We start from the raw sequence: 16,644 nt of genomic DNA, 5'->3' as shown, positions 1-16,644 counted from the left end.
TATTCATAAGTCCTTTTTCCTTTATGCAGTTAATGTAGCCTGTGCAAACGTTACAGAGACACAAATCATCATTGAGTCTACAATCACTAAGATGAGGGAGCAATGAGAACTCTGTGTGTGTGGCATCTAAACAATTTCACGATAGGGAGCATTCATCAAATTGACAATAAATTTCATATTTTTAAGTTTTAGAAGAGAATAATAAGTATTTACAGTGAAAGAGCACTGGATTTATTATTTTGCTCCTGATGACACTTTGCCTTCTGAATCAAATTATGTGATTTTACAGTATTTTAGACTAAAAAAAAATTTTTTAAGCAAAAAAAAAAAAAAAATGAGGGCATGGGTTTAAAACATAGGTTTGTAACTCAAAAGCCTATAGACGTCAGGTAAGAAATATAAATAAGTGAAGTAGTCCCAGAAGTGAGACAATAAAGACTGTTAGAGAATCTGGCAAACTAAAAAGAGTATGCCCTGACTAATGGGACCAACTGCTAATTCTCATCTAACAGCACCCAAGGATTCAGACTCTGTATCCCCCCTTTTTCCCCCAAATAAGCCATAAATTCTTATTTTTAGATGGAATGTTGGAATTAATTAATTTAATAGATTATTGGGGCAAACAAAATATGGCTGAAGACCCACTGGCCATCTATGGGTGACCTTTGATCCAAGTGACTTTCTAAAATTCTTTCTAGTTGTGACTTGCCATCATTCAATTGCAATGGGATGCCCAAACAGGAAAGCTAGCTCCAATTCAAAGCAGACATTCTGTGATCTAGTCAGTTACTCTTGCCTGCAGACAAACTTTTTGATACACATGAAAATATTCACTGGCTAATAAACCATACAAATTGAAACTTTTGGAAGTAAACTGAATGAGGTCACTTTTTTACATGCTTAAATTTCCAATGCAGCAGCATGGGTCTTCTGATATTATTTACATCCAGAAGGTGAAAAAAATAAAAAATGACTCTTCGATTCTTGTTTCATTTACTCTCATTCATTTGATGCAACTATAATATCTATCCACCGTGAGTGCAACTGTGAAATGTCTTCTTGTGTCTGACCTGGATTTTAAAAACTTAGAGGTTTTAAATAGAAATTAGGGTGCTGGTTTGGGGAAAATTTTCTGAATATTTTTCTTTATTTTTTACTTTTTTAAAACCTTCGTCATTCTATTTTAAAAGTACTTAAACTTGTGTAGTGCTACAGAAAGCTGGGAGAGAAATTTCTTTCTCTAGTGGTAAAGAGAGATCGAAAGGCTGCCATCCAACCACATATTTTGTGCTTCTGAAATTATTTATCCCCCTGCAATCTCTTTTTTATTTTTTTTTTTTTTTTTGCGGTATGCAGGCCTCTCACTGTTGTGGCCTCTCCCGTTGCGGAGCACAGGCTCCGGACGCGCAGGCCTAGCGGCCATGGCTCACGGGCTTAGTTGCTCCGCGGCATGTGGGATCTTCCCGGACCAGGGCACGAACCCGTGTCTCCTGCATCGGCAGGCGGACTCTCAACCACTGCGCCACCAGGGAAGCCCTGCAATCTCTTTTGACACAGATGTAATTGCCTCAATAATAAAAAAAAGTTGAAAGAAGGCATTTGTCACACAAATCTCTACAATGCATTCACTAAAATGATAAGCAAAACTTCTTCCAAATAACAAATGATATTCAAAGGGTGGGTTTCTTTGAAATAAATCATATCCTAAATCCTGGAGATCAGATTATACACACTTAAGAACATGAGTATTTACTTGCAAAATAAAGAATTTTAACTCCTGTTAAATAGCAATGAAAAAATAATTTTGTTGCAGGTCTGCTGAACAGAATTCTAGAATGAAATAAAAGTAGAAGCTTTTCAGAGTTTGTTTTTTTTTTTTTTTAAACTGGTAGATGCACAAATAATAGGCAGTTGGAAAGTGGGATGAAGGAAACCATTGAGCAAAAGAAAATAAAAGATATTCAGAGGGCAGAATGAGAAATGACAATTTATACCATGGCAGAAACTAATGTCAGCTTCTGTGTAAAGATTAATGTGAATTTACCAAAGCACTTTGAACTAACACAAATATAGTATATAATTTTAATGAAAGCTTTACCAAAAGAAAAATCATTGCTCAGTGCAAACATGCACCTTTGAAAAAGTCTTCTGTGTGCTTTTTTACAGTAACAAGGGTAGATGTTTTTTACTTATATTTTTCAATTAATAATATATAAAGGCTCTCCAGGTAGATATGTGGTCACCGTCCTTCCATTAGAAAAGGAAAAATCTCAGCAAATGGTTACATTGGGTTGTCCAAAAAGTTCATTCGGGTTTTTCCATAACATCTTACGGGAAAACCAAACAAAATATTTGGCCAACTCAATAATTCCCTTTATATGACTAAGACTTAAAAATTTTATTTAGAACTCTGCCTTTGCAGTATGGCTCCCTGAATCTAAAAAAAAAAAAAAAAAAAAAAAAAGTGTGTGTGTGTGTGTGTGTGTGTGTGTGTGTGTATGTATATATATATATATATATATATAGTCAACAGTTTCATCTGAAGTCTTACCAGTGATATGGGGTTAGAATCAAAAAGCCTCTACAATTTTTATGGGGTAGGGGTTTTTGAAATCGACTTTGTATAGACTAGTTGAACTAACTTATGGCCTTTATTCCTCCATTTCATTTAACGTGTGTTTGTGACACACTATTTATGATTCAGCAATGTCAAAGCTGAAAATATTTTGTTCCTCACATAGAGTACAACCTCAAATAAAGTGCACCTCTTGATGGATACCAGTCAGACATGGTGTATTTGAAAAAAAAAAAAAGTAGTGAGAAAGGTCACTGAGCATAGGAATGAATGAAAAGGAGGTTTTGAGCAACAGCACAGCAGCACCGAGACCTTCGGGGACTTTCCTTTTTGGTCTGTGTCTGTCTTAAAAGTCAATGCATGCCTTTTAAATATCATAACACATTCCTTACACAATCATGGAAATGTAGCTTTGTGGTTGGAACAACAAAAGAAATCTAATGAAATTTAGATTCTGTTTGTGCCTTCACAGGGTAAAAACATAAAATAAAAAGTGACATTTTGTGAATGAATGTTTTAAGTGCCAAGCACTATGCTAAATAATTTATATGTATTATTTCAATTAAAATTAACCTTAAAAGTTTATGAGCTAAGTACTCTCAATATGCCCAAATGACAGAAGATGGAACTGGAGCTCAGGAAGAGGTAAAGCAACTTGTCTGAAGGTAAGTAATTTTTTGGAAGACAAAAATCAACAACAACAGCAACAAAAAAATCCAAGCCTGACTCCTAGTCCATTCTTTTGATCATTATGCTAGACTGGCAGACAATTTAAGTCAGACAATTTACCTTCTCCAGAAATGTCCTAGTTAAACCAAGGATAAAGATCTTCTTTACTTGTCTTGCTAGATTAGTTATTTGTCATTGGTAAGGTACTGATGAGACTTGGACACAGTGTAGAAATCCATAAAGAACATCTTTTTTTCTTGCTGTGCTTTTCATAATCATCACAGCACTTCATTTCAAAAATCAGATAGAAGGAAGTAACACCTGACATATTCAGGTGCAATGCTTTGGTATGCATAACTTGTTACCATTGTGGTTTATTATTTCCATTTTCCTTCATACAGAACCCACTGCTGCTCCCACAGATGTCAAGGCTACAAGTGTGTCTGTGTCAGAGATTCTTGTTGCATGGAAGCATATTAAAGAGAGTCTAGGAAGACCACAGGGATTTGAGGTATGAACAGAATTACTGAAAATAAGCCTTGTTATTTCTGCTGGCACTGTACTCTCTTAAAGAAATTGTTTGGTGACACTTCAACAGAATTACATTCCTTTGAAATTTCACTCTATGGAAAAGAAATGAGAAATATACTATTCTACTGACATGTATTATGTTGCTCATTAGTTAGCTTATTTTTCAATATAGTAGTTTCCATAGCACTGGGCAAAGATTTTTAAAAAAAAAAGAAAGAAAGAAAACAGACCTTTAGATTAAAAACCAGGAGCTACAGTTTGATATTTACTGGTATCCAATTTATTGGTGGTTAAAAACACTTTTTGTGTATTTCTCTCTAATAATTTAATGTATGAAACAAGTTTTCCTATTATATTGTTCATGGCAGATCTTACCTCGTATACTAACTTCTCGAATTTGCCTGGAACTTAGTGATCTGTACCTATTCACTCAAATGACTTTTTGTCCTTCAAATTTTACTGTTTTGAAACATAGTTACACCAGCTTTATAGTGGTGAACATTTTATAACAATTCATTGACTTCAATAAAATTATATCCTGCACATGGACTAAAGGATTGTGGGCAGTCTGTGAACTTGAGTATTCCACAAAAACAAGAACTTTCATACAGCTCTTGTTCTTGCCTTTGCCAGTGAGGGAAAGGATTAGGGGAGTAATTTATAAAATACAAAAAAGAATTAGCATCCAACTGAGGATCTTAGTTGTGTTTAAACTTTTTAATGTTTACTCTTCCTCTGTTTCAACTGCCACTAAGAGAAAATCCTCTTGATTTTTAAACAATGACCAAATATAGGACTTGTAAACCAACATGGTTTCCAGGCTAAAACACAATACTTTATTATATTTGAGTTTTCAAATAATGGCTAAGAACTATTTGATTAATATACAGCCAGCAATAAAGATTACAGTGATTAAGAGTTTATACAATCTTTCTAAGAGTTACAGCAAAGATCATTTATATGAAACCATTACCTATACAATATCATGGATTTATTTCTACAGTCTTGCTTCAGTTCATTATTTGGTGATAATTCAATATGTGTCATATCAGGATTGCATGTTTGTTTTATTAAAATATCTTTTTCTCCTTAGCCATGCTGCAGGGACCATGTCTGTTCACCAGTGAATCCCAGGACTGGTAGTACTTGGCTCAGGACAGCTACAATAAATATTTGTTGAACAAATGAATATCTGTGCTTCACAAACAGTCCCTTTAGTTCTCACTGTAGAAAACATTGGGGTGGCCTGCCCTGCTCCCCTTCACTGGGCACCATCATAGCATTCATAGCAGCTAGGGCACCATCCCCTAGCTGCTATGAGTGTTGGCTATGAATGGTTTTCATCTTCCCCTCTGGAGAACTGACCTCCACTAAGGGGTGATGCCTTACCTGAAAAGGTACCAACCCCACAATCAAGCAACCCAAGGTCAATGACTGGCTGATACTGACTGCTACTGGTCCCTTGCTTCAAGGAGGAAACAACTTTATGGTGCAGTTTATGATCCAGAGCCTTTGTTGTGTACATCAGGCCAAGGCTAGATCACCTGGGACCACACTCTTGCTCAGTTCCTTCTACTTCCCATCCTCTTTTCCTCTCTTCCTTATAGATTCACCTGCAAGCACTCTCACAGGAAATCACATCATTCAAATCCCTGTCTCAAGCTCTGCTTCTATGGAACTCAACCTAAAACAATTACATGAGTATAGGTCCACCTAGACCTCTGAATCAGAACATCTGGTGTGCATACTTGTAGTAAGCAATAAAGTGTATTCTGGTGTTCAGAAGAGTGAGGATCCAGGCTTCTACATCTCAAAGTGGTACTCCTGTCACACAGCCAGTCACCCTCAACTTTTTTTCTGCCTGTCCTAATAGCATAACATTCATATTCCCACCGTGATTCACCTGTAATAACAGCTTTCTATGAGGTCCTACAGAGATCACGTAAGATTTAAGCTTGTGAACAATGGTTCTCTTTCTAAATATAAATCATCATTCATTCATTCTTTCAACAAATTTTTATTGGAGGCCTACTAATTAGAAGACACTGAGCTAGATGCTCGGGATAAAAAAATGAGCAAATTAAAGTCCCTGTCCTCATGAAGCTTATGTTGTAGTAGGGAAGGCAAACCATAAACAAGCTAACAAATAAATGTGTGATATAATTTCAGTTTATGATGAATGCTGTGCAGAAAAATAGTATGCACAAGAAGGTAGAGTGAGAGTCTGCTGTTTATAGAGGTTTGAGGAATTAACCTTTCTGAGGTTGTGACATTTGACATGATTGAAAGAGAGAGAGAGAGGCAGAGAGAACAGCAAACTCAAAGGCTCTGTCTTAAGAGCATGCTGGCTTTGTTCAAAGAACAGAAGAGGAGCGATTTTGGCTAGATAACAGTGAACAACAGGAAGAGTGGTAGCAGGAAAAATCGCCAGGACAACAACCAGGTTATATTCAGTCTTGTGAACCAGGAAAACGAATTTAGATTTTATCTTCAGTATAAGGAAAAGCCATTAACGATTATGAACAGAGAGTCAAGTCAGCCTCTGACTCATATTTTAAAAGCATCTCTTGGTCTAGAGGGTGAAGAACAGACTCTAGAGAGGACCTCAGGTAGAGCAGTGGAGAACTGGTCCTTCTATCCTAGCAGACAATGAAGTTGCTTTCAACTAGAACGGTAGAGGAGGAATTGATGAGAAGTGGACCTTTTAAGTTATATTTTGAGTGGAAGTGTGGCATGATTTGATTGTGAATTGAATGTGGACTATGTCAAAGTTAATTCCAGAGCTTTTGACCCAAGAAGCTGGGAGAATGACAAATCATTCACATACATAAGGAACTGATGGAGAAGAGCATATTTTAGAGAAAAAGATCAAAGATTCTGGTTTAATGTGTTAAATGTTATAAGCCTTTTATTTTATTTTATTTTATTACAAAAAAGAGCTATCAAGTAAGTCTTATTTTAAGAGAAAGGTTAGAGACAGAGCTATAACTCTGAGGAATCTTCAATATATAAATGGTTTTTATACATGTGCTGGCTGACATCACTGAATGTTGATAAAGATGTCTGAGAATTGAGCCCTATGGCGCCTCATCATTTGGAACTCAAGAAAGAAAGAGGATATGCCAAAGAAACTATAGAAGACATTAAAGAAGTTCAGAAGCCAAGAGAATAATTTTAAAATGGAGTGTTCTACTGAGTCAAGTGCTGCTAAGAAATTCAGAAAGATGAGGCCTGAGATTGCCCAATGGGTATGACCACGCAGAGACCTTACTGACCATGGTGAGAAGGGTTTTACAAAATGCTGGTGATCAAGGTTTTACTAGAGATCAAGACCAAGATCACTCGAGCATGGCACTCAAGAGTGTCAGAGCACAAAATTTTCTCTAAATATATTTTATTCAAAACAACTTATCAAAAGCAAAAATGGAATATCTTTGAGGATATGTTAATAGCATTTAATCAAATTCTGGACCAATCATTACATTGACTGAATTTTATTTAAAGTAAATCAACACAAATTCTGACAACTATTTTTACATAAAGAAACAACACAGCTTCCATGGGCACAGTAACATTTATAGTATTTTATAGTGCATTATAAACTGTATTTTTAAAAAGATGGCATCTTGTTACCGAAAAAAAAAGAAAACAATATCTTGTTAATGGGAAAATCAAATGTATGCTTTCCATTATCAGAAAATAATTAAAACTTTATATAATTCAATGACCAAATATGACACAACCGTTATTTTAAGTAAAATATAATCAGCAAAGACTCTTTTATTATAAGATATACTGTCTCGGGCTTCCCTGGTGGCGCAGTGGTTGAGAGTCCGCCTGCCGATGCAGGGGACACGGGTTCGTGCCCTGGTCCGGGAAGATCCCACATGCCGCGGAGCGGCTGGGCCTGTGAGCCATGGCCGCTGAGCCTGCACGTCCGGAGCCTGTGCTCCGCAACGGGAGAGGCCACAACAGTGAGAGGCTCACGTATCGCAAAAAAAAAAAAAAAAAAAAAAAGATATACTGTCTCATAAGTGTATAGCTGCATGTAGATTTTAAAAATAAATGTGAAATTGGGTCATTTCTAGAGATGTGAATGGACCTAGAGACTGTCATACAGAGTGAAGTAAGTCAGAAAGAGAAAAACAAATATCGTATATTAACGCATATATGTGGAACCTAGAAAAATGGTACAGGTGAACCGGTTTGCAAGGCAGAAATAGAGACACAGATATAGAGAGCAAACGTATGGACACCAAGAGGGGAAAGCGGGGCGGGGGGTGTGGTGGTGGTGGTGGGATGAACTGGGAGATTGGGATTGACATGTATACTCTGATGTGTATAAAATAGATAACTAATAAGAACCTGCTGTATAAAGAATGAAATAAAATACAATTCAAAAATAAATAATTTCAAAAATAAATAAATGTGATATAAGTAAAACTTACCAGCATCACTCCCACCCCCTATTTTTTCTACTCTCTATCCCTTTAAGAAAAGCTCTACCTCTGCTCTTCACCTTACCCATCCCAGAATTTACTGTTTTCATTGTCTCCTCGTCTGTCTTTTCAGTAAAAAGATCTCCTGAACTAAATATTTCTAAAATGTAGTAACCCCTAATGTTTAATATTTTAGCTTAATAATATTTAATATTTTATCTCGTTACTATCTCCCTCCTCTATTCTATCCCGACCACAATCCTAGTTGTATTTACTAATAGTAGAATTCTGAGCATGATGACGATGAAACAAGTATTATTTTTGTCACCAAAACCAATGAGACTGGTTTCAAGTTTTATGTACTTATCATATCAATCCTGTGAGTCACTTTTCTAGCCATAACTGCAGCTTTACCTGCAATGTCTAAAGTAGTTAGTTACTATAACCGCTACCAGTCCTGTGCCATTCTGAAAATAGTAGAGACAGTGTTTTTGGTCACGTCTCCGGTTTTTCCTGAATTGAATGTGTGAATACGATGGAAAAGGTCCCGCTCTTATGAATACTGCATCCTAATGTGAGAAAATAAATAAATAAATAAATAAATGTGAGAAAAATAAACTTAGATAACAATACATGTAGAAGTGCAAAGGTGGAACACACCTGATTCACTTAAGGAACAGAAGGAAGTAGAGCAACTACACCTTGGTGAACAGCGATGTGAGTGAAATTTGAAGTAGTCAGAGAGTTAGGTGGGCAGACACAATATTATGTAGGGATATATAGATTATGAGAAGAGTGTGTATTTTATTTCAAATACAATGAAAAGCCATTGGGACAATTTTAGGAGGAGAGTGACAATGTCTGATTTACATTAAAAAAAATATTACTCTGGCAGCTATTCCATGCAGAATGAAAGGGTGAGGGGAGAAAGGTCAAGAGTAGAAGTTAGGAGGTCATTGCAATAATCCATGCAAGAAATGATGATAACTTAGACTAAGGTCATAACAGTGGAGTAAGAGAAAGGTAGACATACTTTAGAGGCGGGTCTGGCAGGATTTTCTGAATGATCAGATGTGGAGGGAAGGAAAATGATGATTCCTACATCATGGCCTTGGTCAAATGGATGAATAGTGGTACGATTTACCAAATAATAATAATAAAATTTTTAAAATTTAAAGGGAAAACCTGGACAAAGAAGAGATTTGAAAATGGGAAATAAAGAAGTCTGTTTGGGCTAAATTAAATTTGAGATGCCTATTGGAAATTTAAGAGGATAAGTCAGATAAGCAATAGGATATGTGAGTTTGGAGTCTAATTAAGAGATCGGGGCTGAAGACATAAAGGGGGCAATCATAAAGGTGGTATTTAAAGCCATTCTATTACATTAAATCACCTAAGGACAAATTCCCAGAAGGGAGTAGAGGAAAGGAGAGGATAAGAGCAGGAATGAAGGGGGAGATAAGCTGTGTCCTGGTGCAATCAGCATGTAGAAATTTAGCTGAAGGAAAGGAATCAGCACAGAGAGTGACAAGGAGAGATCATCTTGATGGAGAGAAAATCAAGTGTGTGAGGTATAAAAGAAACTAAAAGAGCTAATCAAAAAGAAGGAAACGGTCAACTGTGTTTACACCTGCTAAGAGATCGAGATGAAAGCAGAAAAGTTTCTATTGGGTTTAGCAGTTACTGGTGATCTTCAGGAAGTTTTCACAGTTAAATAAGTGACCAATATCCCTTGTGTTATCAGTTTAGTTACTTCAGGTTGTAGACATCAAATACCCTTAAGAATATTACTTCTATCTAAATAATGGCTAGTGGCAGCAGTTTGGAGAGAACCTCAATTCAGAACTCCAGACCAGCAACACATTTGTTTGTTGTGAAATCATTTAAGTCTCTTGTCAGGATATCAAGGTGTCTTGATATACATTAGAATCATAACTCTCCATCCCCCTTCTAAGCTCCCATCACTGTGCTCTCCTTCCCCTGTATGCTCCTCAATTGACTCACAGCCTGATTCTAATTGTGAGCTGGAATGTCAGTCAGATTTGGACCTCGTTTGTCCCTGATCTGACTTTCTGTGTGTTTTGTCTGAATCTCAGTTATCATTTATTATTCATTCACTTACTTATCCACGTGATATTTATTGAATGCCTGCTAAGTCTTGGTGCAGTGCGTGGGGTAAAACAATAAGTAAAATAGACAGAGTCCCTGTCCTTATGAAGTTCACAGTCTAGCAAGGGAGACTTTATTTCAGTTTCTTTCTTTCATTTTTGTTTTTTGGTAAGGCCTTGTAGCTCCTTTTGTTTGATGTCTTGGTTTTGACATTCTTTTCCCTGATGTAGCCAGTCCTATAGGGCAGCTGTAAGGATCTCAGTAGAAGGCTTTCCCTGATACTGTCAATTACCTACCTACATTTGCCATTTTTGTCCTTTACAAGGAAGCCTCCTTTACACTCTAATTTGTTTACCAAATAATGAGTCAAGCATTTTGACTTAAACTATGTTCGTCTGCAGCTAGCTTACACTTTCAAATACATTAACCAATTAATTCAAATCAAACTTTTTGTTATTAAAATGACTAATTGCCATCTAATAGAATGGTCAAAGCAATTGATATGGTAGAAATAGCTATGCATAAAGATAGAGTCAGAATGATGACAGCCCCTAGCCTTCCAGAAAACAAAATGACTTTATGGTAAGAGGCTTCAGGAAATTTTAGTAATATCATCCCCTTTAATTTCAAAGTGAGTCCACCCATGGACATTTCTAAATGTCACAATTAGGCTAGATTCGAATTCTGCTATGAAAAGAAAAAAAGTGGTCTTTTCAACAAGTTTGCAAGGCTGCCTTTTATTGTACAAGTCTTATACTACGTCACAAAAATGACCATCTGAGGAAATAAGAAAGAATATGAAATCACAAATATAGACACCACTCCATCTAATTGTATTTCACAAATACAGTTGAACAATTTTGTTGACATTCTCTTAAAACAGCCTATTTGAGAATTTTGTTTACTTACATGGAAGTAGCTTGAGATTTCATGGCTACAGAGGCTAAATGTAGAAAGCATTGACATTGAGATATGTGAAATTTCTAGCTTATGACATGCAGCATGATTGAAAATCAGAAGTGAGCTATATTTATTGAATGACTGATTTTTGAATTATCATGACTGCCCCATCTCGATTGCCATCCCTGTCATTGGCTCATGCAAATAAATTATTAGTTTCAATTTTGAATTTATGAACCCACCAGCATTAAGTGTCCTGTGAATGGTAATTCCTGAATCATAGAGCAGAGTCTCTAAAGCTGTTCCTAGAACACTGGGATTTTTATGTGCATACAAAATAAGAGCAGATGCCAGTCTAGCAAGAAAAAAGACTAAAGAAAAATAGGGCCAAATTTCATCATCTTTTCTCTGATTTTCCCAAATTGGAAGGAATGACAAAGAAAATTGGGTTATAATGCAATGTTGGATGATTAATATTTGTTATTCCTTCACTTATCAAGCATTTATTCTCAGGCACTGTTCTAGGCAGTGGAAATGCAAAAACTATTAAGATCTAGTCCCTGCTCTTAAAAAAAATCACAGTTTAATACTGAGAGATGTTTGTGGACAATTTAAATAAGCAAAAGGCAGAGAGGAAGACATTGGAACAATACAATTCTTATGTCCATAATTACCCTGGGATTCCTTAGCATCCTGATCCTCTGAGGAAACACTAGTAGGATAAATCCATGCCAATGCCCTCCATGGGCATAAGTTTCTGTTTGCTTGAGCATATGCTTCTGTCCCTAAATGTCCTCAATTTTCCTAAATAAAACAATAAATCAATCGATAAAAATTTTACTGAATAAAATAAAAAGGAAATTTTTAGACATATTTTTAAATATTATATTGTATATTCTGCCTGTGAAACAAAATTCCCCATGATTATCAAATTAATGGTGCTTATATTCATTGTGACCTTTTTGGAAGAGTATTACTAAGTATTTTTTTAATGGCTGGGTTCATTTCAATAATAAGCGACAATGTATTTTTATAGCAGGGGGAAAAGTACACAGTATTCTAGTCCTAATTCTTAACTTTTTCATGCTTATTATGAAGAAGAACAAAAGGCAAAACAACTTGTCCCACTTTACAATTCTCACTAAAAGACACACACACCCCTAACAACTCCTTTTCCCAGGCTATATTCAAGACTTGCATGTATTTATTTTAGTACTTCCAGAGGGTATGTAACTCAGAAGTTCATTTTAGACATGTCATTAAAGCCATTTCGACTTATTGATTGCACTGAAAAGACACTAATTGTGTTTTGCTCTATAAAGTAAGTTGTAGTGGGGATTTCTTAAGGGGAAAAGGGATGAGATTGTTGTTTTTATTTTATGAGCTGACTCTAATCATCAAAGCAGGAGACAAAAAAAAAAAATGGTCCTCACTGCTGTTTGACAATAACTCATACTAGGCAGATTACATTTAATTTGTATAGCAGAGGATGCAAAGGTGAGTGTGTGTGAGTGTGTGTGTGTGTGTGTGTGTGTGTAAAATGGAATTTCAGACATAAATTAAAGGGGGAAAAGAAACCGAAATGAAACCAGGTACCAAAAGGCTAAAACAAAGGCTGTTTTATTTTCCATATGGTGTATGGGTAGCAGCTGTTTTACAGATTCTCCTTTGGCTTTTTGTTATGACTGTATAAAAATAAGAATATAAAAAACTAAACAGTGAGAAGAAATGCTTCTACCCTCCCTTTTCTGAAATTCTGCAGACTCTGGAAAAATCAAATAGCTTTCATGTCTCTATCATTAGATTCCATTCTTAGGTTATTTTCAGAGACTGGGAGGCTAACTAAAACTATTTATGATTTTAAAAAATCAGCAGATCAAAAGGAAATTATAGAAGTAACTTGAAGATGTAACAGTTGCTTAACTTGTTCCTTCCCCTGTCCTATTGAAAGGCAACACTTTAGAATTCTTTTAGAAAGTAATGAATAACTCAGTGTATACTGTGTTTCTGTTGCATTTACTTCTAAATACATTGCTTCATGGAGAAAATTATCTAAGCCAAACCACATTTCATATTTTCTTCTACTAAAACTTTTTAAACCATTTTATTTTCAAGAATATTAAAATATATGCCTGAATATATTGCTTTACCCACATGAAGAACCAAAAGGGTATGTATGGATGACATATTTTATCATATTCAGAAGTATTTCCTATTTTTTCACTCTTTGACACAAATGGTAATTTACTGTGTGAGCTCTAAACAAGGTTTTTTTCTTTACTCCTAAACGCAGCCATCCTGAGCTCATCATGTCCATCCACAATCTCACTCTCTGTTACGTAATACACATTTGTACACAGAAAACATACATGCAAAAAATAAAATAACAAATGTAGACATCAACCCATTTAATTTTACAAATATTTGGAATATTTTTGTTGACAATCTCTTAGAATGACCCATATGAGAAATACAAAATTGCAACAAAATCTTCCTTTTGAGGGTTGGGTTTTTATCTTAAGCACCGGACAACATACTTGTGGCATAGAGGTCCTAATTCAATGAGTGTTGAAGAAATAGATACAGACATGGTCTTGCTTACTATACTAAGAAATATAGAAATATTATAAGGTGTTTGAACACACACAAAAAGGAAGCTTTGCAAAAGACATGCTTAGCATTATAAAAATGCCAATTACTAATTGACTATTTGCTAATTACAAAATGGCTGAGACTTTATTTTCAAAGAGCAAGACATTTTTTAATCTACATATAGAAAAGTGCACAAATCATAAATGTACAGCTCAGTGAATTATCTCGAAGTGAACATAACTGTGTAACCACAATCCAGGTCAGGAAACAAAACATTAGTAAGAGCTAGAGAATCACCTTTTGTGTCTTATAGTCATTATCCTTATTCTTAACCCCACACCCCCACCAAAAACAAAATCAAAAACCCAGTATCCTGACTTCTGATTGGTTTTACTAGTTTTGGGAATCATATGGAACTTTTTATGTCTTGTATTTTTCACTCAACATTATATCAGTAATATTCATCCATATTGTTATGTGTTTTCTCCTAAATTTCATTTGTTAGTATCCTACAATTTATTTATCATTCTTCCATTGATGGACATTAGGTCTGTTTGCAGTTTGAGTCTGTTTTGAATAGAGCTGAGTACAGAGAAAAATTTTGGTAGAATTATCCACTTGCAATATTAAATCTAATCCATGATTATTATATTCCTCTTTTTTTTAAGCCTTCTTTGATCTTTGTCTACACTGACCTTGCAAATCTTTCCTTAGATTTATCCCTATTTAATATTTTTATTCTAATGTAACTATAACTTTTGTGGGTTTTTTTACATTTAAAAAAAGGGTTTTTTTATAATTTTTAAAATCTTTATTGCAGTATAATTGCTTTACAATGTTGTGTTAGTTTCTGTGTACAACAAACTGAATCAGCTATATGTATACATATATACCCATATCCCCTCCCTCTGGAGCCTCCCTCCCACCCCTCTAGGTTGTCACAAAACATCAAGCTGATGTCCCTTTACTATGCAGCAGCTTCCCACTAGCCATCCATTTTACATTTGGTAATGTATATATGTCAATGCTACTCACTCACTTCGTCCCAGCTGCCCCTTACACTCTTGTGTCCTCAAGTCCATTCTCTACATCTGCATCTTTATTCCTGTCCTGCCCCTAGGTTCATCAGAACGATTTTTTTTTTTTAGATTCCATATATACGTGTTAGCATATGGTATTTGTTTTTCTCTTTCTGACTTACTTCACTCTGTATGACAGGCTTTAGGTCCATCCACCTCACTACAAATAACTCAATTTCATTTCTTTTTATGACTGAGTAATATTCCATTGCATAAATGTGCCACATCTTCTTTATCCATTAATCTGTCTATGGACACTTAGGTTGCTTCCATGTCCTGGCTATTGTAAATAGTGCTGCAATGAATATTGGGGTACATATCTCTTTTTGAATTATGGTTTTCTCAGGGCATATTACCAGTAGTGGGATTGCTGGGTCATATGGTAGTTCTATTTTTAGTTTTTTAAGGAACTTCCATACTCCAGTATGGTGAACTCCATACTGTTCACCATAGTGGCTGTATCGATTTACATTCCCATGAACAGTACAGGAGGGTTCCTTTTCTCCACACCCTCTCCAGCATTTATTGTTTCTAGATTTTTTGATGATGGCCATTCTGACTGGTGTGAGGTGATGCCTTATTGTGGTTTTGATTTGCATTTCTCTAATAATTAGTGAAGTTCAGCAAATTTTCATGTGCTTGTGGGCAATCTATATATCTTCTTTGGAGAAATGTCTGTTTAGGTCTTCCACCATTTATAGATTGGGTTGTTTGTTATTTTGAAATTGAGCTGCATGAGCTGCTTGTATATTTTGAAGATTAATCTTCTGTCAATTGCTTCATTTGCAAATATTTTCTCCCATTCTGAAGGTTGTCTTTTTGTCTTGTTTATGGTTTCCTTTATTGTGAAAAAGCTTTTAAGTTTTGTTAGGTCCCATTTGTTTATTTCTGGTTGTTTTTCCATTACTTTAGGAGGTGGGTCAAAAATGATCTTGCTGTGATTTATGTCATAGAATGTCCTACCTATGTTTTCCACTAAGAGTTTTATAGTATCTAGCCTTACATTTAGGTCTTTAATCCATTTTGAGTTTATTTTTGTGTATGGTGTCAGGAAGGGTTCTAATTTCTTTCTTTTACATATAGCTGTCCAGTTTTCCCAGCACCACTTAATGAAGAGGCTGTCTTTTCTCCATTATATATTCTTGCCTCCTTTATCAAAGATAAGGTGACCATATGTGTGTGAGTTTATCTCTGGACTTTCTATCCTGTTCCATTGATCAATATTTCTGTTTTTGTGCCAGTACCATACTGTCTTGATTACTGTAGCTTTGTAATATATTCTGAAGTCAAGAGCCTGATTCCTCAAGCTCCATTTTTCTTTTTCAAGATTGCTCTGGCTATTCATGGTCTTTTGTGTTTCCATACAAATTGTACAATTTCTTTTCTAGTTCTGTGAAAAATGCCATTGGTATTTTGATAGGGATTGCATTGAATCTGCAGATTGCTTTGGGTAGTATAGTCATTTTCACAATGTTGATTCTTCCAATCCAAGAACATGGTATATCTCTCCATCTGTTTGTATCATCTTTAGTTTCTTTCATCAGTGTCTTATACTTTTCTGCATACAGGTCTTTTGCCTCCTTATGTAGGTTTATTCCTAGATATTTTACTATTTTTGTTGTAAAGGAAAATGGGAGTGTTTCTTTAATTTCTCCTTCTGATTTTTTGTTATTGATGTATAGGAATGCAAGAGATTTCTGTGCATTAATTTTGTATCCTGCTACTTTACCAAATTCATTGATTAGCTCTA

At 35.4% G+C, this 16,644-nt stretch overlaps 1 protein-coding gene across 5 annotated transcripts in view; it reads left to right on the top strand.

Annotated features, from left to right (window-relative positions):
- The window catches only part of CNTN5 (contactin 5), a 1,356,013-nt gene that overhangs the window by 1,317,969 nt on the left and 21,400 nt on the right, over positions 1-16,644 (top strand). For all 5 annotated transcript variants that reach the window (XM_067038233.1, XM_067038231.1, XM_067038232.1 and 2 more), the window contains one exon: positions 3,646-3,755. In XM_067038233.1, coding sequence (XP_066894334.1) covers positions 3,646-3,755 — 110 coding nt within the window. The remainder of the gene's footprint in view (positions 1-3,645; positions 3,756-16,644) is intronic.

Source organism: Kogia breviceps, chromosome 7, assembly GCF_026419965.1.
Source record: "Kogia breviceps isolate mKogBre1 chromosome 7, mKogBre1 haplotype 1, whole genome shotgun sequence".
Taxonomy (NCBI): Eukaryota; Metazoa; Chordata; class Mammalia; order Artiodactyla; family Physeteridae; genus Kogia; species Kogia breviceps.
This window is presented reverse-complemented; position numbering and strand designations above follow the sequence as displayed.